The following is a 6496-nucleotide window of genomic DNA, read 5'->3' on the forward strand; positions in this document are numbered from 1 at the left end:
AATGGAATATAAACAGAAATCCCACACATTGCAGAAGCAGACGCAACTATATAACATAGCGAACAATTTAGACATTTTAGTCATGGTGGGAAGGCTACTTACGCACTGCCTCCTTTTTGGGATCGAGACCGCTGGCGTTCTGTTGGATCTTCCCTATTTTATTCTGCAGAACCCAGACCCTCTGGTTGGTGGACATGATCTCGTTCTCCAGCTCCTGAAATAGGGAGCAGGCGTGTTTGGCCAGGTCGGAGAGCTGCCGCAAGGTCCGCGAGAGCACCACATTATTGATGGAACACAGATCCTCAATGTTGAGCGAGCCTTCGTCATTTGGAATAGGTAACCTGCACAGTAACTGGGGTTCTACAATCCTTTTGGCAAATGGCATTTTGATCAACCGCAAAAATTATCCAAAATCCCCCCTAGAAAAAGCACACAAAAAATATCCAAGAAAAAAACTGTCGTTCATCGGGCGGTCTTCCGTCCCTCGTCCCCTCCTCTCCTCAATCCAAAGTTCCCCGTGTCTCCTTCAGACCCTCCATCCTGTTCGTTGCTGAGGTCTTACTCCGTCCGTTCTCCCGAAGCGTGGCGCAGCCTGCCTGCATATAAGGATCCGCGCTGCCCGATGATCTTGGGTTGCCTCCGTGGCCTCCCGGGTTCTAGTTTTTCATTGCTCCAGAGTAGAGCGTGAGGGCTTTAAAGGAAGAGAACACAAAATCCCGGAGTGTTGTCCTCATGATCCGGATCAGGATTCAGGAATAGGGGAAGCTATTCAAGCGGCAGTAGTGTTGAGCGCCAAATCAACGGCGAAGCGCGTGCTGCATACAGTCTCTACTATTACAGTCATAACGGGAAGAGCAGCGAATGAAACATAGAGGGCTGGAATATAGTCAGATCTTTGTCTTTGAGAAAAGATTCAGCTTGATCTAATCTTTAGCTGCATTGCTGAGGTCAAGATCATATAAACTGTATAAACCAAAGAAAAGTCCAAAGGCATTGGGCCCTACAAAAGTCTATTGTTTATAGAACTGACAGACAACACCAATTAATCATTGACATTTATGATAAAAACACAAACATTGGAGTAAAACAAGCTTATATTTTGGGTTCTGATGGGGTATGACAGTTAAACTAAGCTGATGAGGAATTTATAAGTTATATTCTTCAAGAATCAATGGGTACATATCATTCATTTCTGAGTCCAAAAGTGGATGTAGCATCTGCTGATTTTCCCTTTAACACAGCCCCGTTGACCCCTGTCAGGCCTGGTTCTGTATAGCGGTCATTTAACACAGCCCTGTTGACCCCTGTCAGGCCTGGTTCTGTATAGTGGTCATTTAACACAGCCCTGTTGACCCGTCAGGCCTGGTTCTGTATAGTGGTCCTATCTGCAGACACATTCAAGTTGAATGAAAGGATGTTATTCAAGTTCACTCAATAGGGGTTTCCTGGGCGTTCATTCATATTTTTGCTGAACGAGTGTTTCACTTAATCCATACTGTTGTTGTCAGAATCATTCAGAGGGCCTCAGTCTGAGCTCTGTCTATGGTGAGGGTCCCCACCTCTGTACTAGAACAGAACTGCTAAGTTAGCAAAGCTGAGGGGCAGGCTCTAGAGGTGATCTGCAGTGGTTCAGTGTCCAGTCTCCTACAAAGCTGAGGGACAGGCTCTAGAGGTGATCTGCAGTGGTTCTGTGTCCAGTCTCCTACAAAGCTGAGGGACAGGCTCTAGAGGTGATCACAGTGGTTCAGTGTCCAGTCTCCTACAAAGCTGAGGGACAGGCTCTAGAGGTGATCTGCAGCGGTTCAGTGTCCAGTCTCCTACAACGCTGAGGGACAGGCTCTAGAGGTGATCTGCAGCGGTTCAGTGTCCAGTCTCCTACAAAGCTGAGGGACAGGCTCTAGAGGTGATCTGCAGCGGTTCAGTGTCCAGTCTCCTACAAAGCTGAAGGACAGGCTCTAGAGGTGATCTGCAGTGGTTCAGTGTCCGGTCTCCTACAAAGCTGGGTTGAATTCTTTGGGAAACAGAAAGTTGCTTTCAGATATTGCAGGTGTTGTTGTTCATGTTGAGATGTGGGATGTGAGCATCTTTCCACCTTCTTTATTAACCTTTTACTGCAGTGGGCGAAATCAGGGCCAATCAGAGTGTTTCTTGGTAGTCTTTGTAACAAAGTATCCACCTCACACACATGGTCATGGGTTTAAAAAAAGAAGACACCTGTTTCATGTCAGATATAAAGTTGAAATGTATTGCAAAGTAACAATGTTTATTGTAACCACAGGAGCAGGCAAACGACAGGTCAAGGCAGGCAGGGGTCGATAATCCAGAGCAGAGACCAAGGTACAGGACGGCAGGCAGGGTCAGGGTCAGGTCAAGCAGAGGTCAGTAATCTAGAGGTGGAGCAAGGTACAGGACAACAGGCAAGCTCAGGGTCAGGTCAGGCGGGCGAGAACAGGGTCAGGACAGGCAAAGGTCAAAAACCAGGAGGACGAGAAAAAGAGAGACTAGGGGCAAACAGGAGCTGAGACAAAACACTGGTAGGCTTGAACAAACAAGACGAACTGGCAACAGACAGACAGAAAACACAGGTATAAATACACAGGGGATAATGGGGAAGATGGGCGACACCTGGAGGGGGGTGGAGATAAGCACAAGGACAGGTGAAACAGATCAGGGTGTGTATATACATCACAGAAGACTGAAATATAACAAAAATGTTTGACATAGAAACCCTGGATTTCAAATCAAATCGTATTTGTCACATGCGCCGAATACAACAGGTGTAGACCTTACTGTGAAATGCTTACTTACAAGCCCTTAACCAACAATGCAGTTCAATAAATAGAGTTAAGAAAATATTTACTAAATAACCTAAAGTAAAAAAATCAAATAAAAAGTAACACAATACAATTAAATAACAATAACGAGGCAATATACAGGGGTTACTGGTACTGAGTCAATGTGCGGGGGTACAGGTTAGTCGAGGTAATTTGTACATGTAAGTAGGGGTGAAGTGACTATGCATAGATAATAAACAGCTCAATGTAAATAGTCAGCTCAATGGAAATAGTCAATGGAAATAGTCAATGTAAATAGTCAGCTCAATGGAAATAGTCAATGGAAATAGTCAATGTAAATAGTCAATGGAAATAGTTAATGGAAATAGTTAATGGAAATAGTCAATGGAAATAATTAATGGAAATAGTCAATGGAAATAGTCAATGGAAATAATCAATGGAAATAGTCAATGGAAATAGTCAATGGAAATAGTTAATGGAAATAGTTAATGGAAATAGTCAATGTAAGTAGTTAATGGAAATAGTTAATGGAAATAGTCAATGGAAATAATCAATGTAAATAGTTAATGGGAATAGTTAATGGAAATAGTCAATGGAAATAGTCAATGGAAATAGTCAATGGAAATAGTCAATGTAAATAGGTAATGGAAATAGTTAATGGAAATAGTCAATGGAAATAGTCAATGGAAATAATCAATGGAAATAGTTAATGGAAATAGTCAATGGAAATAGTCAATGGAAATAGTCCGGGTGGCCATTTGATTAAATGTTCAGCAGTCTTGGGGGTAGAAGCTGTTAAGAAGCCTTTTGGACCTAACCTTGGTGCTCCGGTACCGCTTGCAGTGCGGTAGCAGAGGGAACACTCTATGACTTCAGTGACTGGAGTCTTTGACAATTTGTTGGGCCTTCCTCTGACACTGCCTAGTATATAGGTCCTGGATGGCAGGATTTTCAGCTGGTTTAATAAAATTCTGTTTATTAACCCCCCACCAATGCGTCAATACAGGTTACATAACAAACACATCCACATCAAAATCAGTCAGTTAAAGCTATAGAGATATGTGTTTTTGCATGGGCTGCATCTCAATCCACCGCATCCACCACTTCCGCATCTGTGGTGAAAGGTGGCAGAGCTAGAGCTGTGTTTGTCAGACCATGAGACATCTGCGGTGAAAGGTGGCAGAGCTAGAGCGGTGTTTGTCAGACCATGAGACATCTGCAGTGAAAGGTGGCAGAGCTAGAGCTGTGTTTGTCAGACCATGAGACATCTGTGGTGAAAGGTGGCAGAGCTAGAGCGGTGTTTGTCAGACCATGAGACATCTGCGGTGAAAGGTGGCAGAGCTAGAGCGGTGTTTGTCAGACCATGAGACATCTGCGGTGAAAGGTGGCAGAGCTAGAGCGGTGTTTGTCAGACCATGAGACATCCCGAAAATCGGTCTTCTCACGAAAAACGTCTGGAACATCCGAGCGGTTTGACCTAAAAAACGATTATGACTACTCTCTCTCACAAACACGGTGGTGTTCTCCATTTTACTATACGAACCCAACAAGTGTCAGGACACTCGTCTGAAGTCAGTACCGTTGATGTGCCAGTAGCGTCAGAACCGTTTGGGCTACAAACTAATTTCCCCTAAGTGGAAAATGGATATTTGCACGAACACGATGATGTTCTTCGTTTTGATATACGACCCCCACAAGTGTCACGGGATGTGTCTGAAGGTAACCGGTACCGGATTTAAAAAACGAATGGAAGTCGAAGGTAGTTTTGTGCCTACCCACGAGAAGGGGTTAAATACTGTATTTAGGACTTGGTCACGACTTCCACCGAAGTCGGTCCCTCTCCTTGTTCGGGCGGCGTTTGGCGGTCAACGTCACCGGCCTTCTAGCCATCTGTAACGGCTGTCGTAGCGAGGGGACCAAAGCGCAGCGTGTTGAGTGCTCATAATGACTTTTTATTTTAACACAGAACACTAACGAAAATAACAAAAGCAAAAACGATCAGCTCACAGTTCTGTCAGGAACATAGACTAAACAGAATACAACTACCCACCAACACAGGTGGAAAAAACACCTACTTAAGTATGATCTCCAATTAGAGACAACGAGGACCAGCTGCCTCTAATTGGAGATCATCCCCAAAAAACAACATAGAAATAGAAAACTAGAACTAAACATAGAAAACATAGAAAAACACAAACACCCCCTGTCACGCCCTGACCTACTCTACCATAGAAAATAACATCTTACTATGGTCAGGATGTGACAGTACCCCCCCCCCCCCAAAGGTGCAGACTCCGAATGCTCCTAAAAAACAAAAACAAAAAAGGGAGGATTGGGTGGGTAACACCTGTTTATGGCGGCTCTAGTGCAGTCCACATAACCCTAACCTCCAGCAGAGGAGGCGGCTCCGGTTCGGGGCGTAACCCCCGTTCCACCCGCTGATCTACCATACATTTTGTCATGTCTGAATGTGTTATTCAATTAGTTTCTATAGGCTTTAGTACTAAAGGCAAAAATCAATATTTTATCCAATAATTTTACTGAGACCATCATCCTTTATAATCAGTTAATATTAATCAAACGTTTGGAATTATTCCATTCCATTTTCTCCCCATTAAAGGCTAAGATATGTAGCATTGGACACTAAGTAGCCACACATAGGCTACATACTGTCTGATAAAGGTATTCCTGGAATACCTGTTAGTAATGTCAGAATGGCAGACAGAGAGGCTGATTCTGTAACTATAGAGCAGCCCCCTCTTGTGGCAGATCTCATAACTTCATCTTCCTGGAATCAATCACATGCAACATCACTAACGGGGGTCTCTCTCTCTCTCTCTCTCTCTCTCTCTCTCTCTCTCTCGCTCTCTCGCTCTCTCGCTCTCTCGCTCTCTCAGGGTGTTGCCTGAGTTGCAATGATATCAAGCAGCTACATAATGATAACAACTCAAAAATAGTTCCTCATTTCCTGAAAGGACATTAAAAGGGATGGTTTACATTGTTATTGTTCGGCCTGTCAGTCATGAGCCTCCGTCCCAAATGGCTTCTTATTCTCTATAGAGTGCACAAACGTTGACCAGGGTTCGCAGACACTGTCACCTGATCCTGGGGCAGACATGGAGGGAGTGATACGGTTACGCGGGCGATGAACTGAAAGCCAGAACAGGTTGAACAGGTATCCTTCCACCACGGCCTAGAGGCCACACAGGAAGTCACTCTATAATGCTGGAGGTCAGTCAGGTAAACTTGCACACAGATAGAAGAAACACCCCTGTGACGTTTTGGTCACTAGGCAACACCTTTTAGCTGTTTCATCTCTCTGGATACTCATGCAATACATATTCAGTCCAAAATAAACACAACTGCATTCTGAGGTAAAGAGATTTAACATTTTTTTATATATATATATATATATAGTGTAGTGACACAATAGAAAAAGTCCATTAGATGTTTGGTTTCGATGAAGCCCAAACCATATGATGATATAGTGAAATACATCTAAAATGAATGAGTCCAACTAGAGGGAATAACCCCCAATCCCTTTCTAGCCGTTCTACTGCTGATTCATTTACTGAGACATAAATACAATACTGGGGACTGCAGGTACCGGGTCAGATATCTGTTATCATATTGTTGTAATAACAAGTTTAATAATCAACTTTGCCTTGATCTGATCGATACTTATCTCCCTTTAGGGCCCA

The 6496-nt window shown here is 43.7% G+C and overlaps 1 protein-coding gene across 1 annotated transcript in view; it reads right to left on the minus strand.

Moving 5' to 3' along the window:
- The window catches only part of LOC115188729 (Nance-Horan syndrome protein-like), a 190480-nt gene extending 189750 nt beyond the window's left edge, over window positions 1-730 (minus strand). The window contains 1 exon segment of the mRNA XM_029747491.1: window positions 103-730. Within this exon segment, the coding sequence (XP_029603351.1) occupies window positions 103-385 (283 nt within the window). The 5' untranslated portion in view covers window positions 386-730.
- Window positions 731-6496: the final 5766 nt, after the last annotated feature.

This window comes from Salmo trutta, unplaced genomic scaffold (assembly GCF_901001165.1).
Source record: "Salmo trutta unplaced genomic scaffold, fSalTru1.1, whole genome shotgun sequence".
In the NCBI taxonomy this organism is placed as follows: domain Eukaryota; kingdom Metazoa; phylum Chordata; class Actinopteri; order Salmoniformes; family Salmonidae; genus Salmo; species Salmo trutta.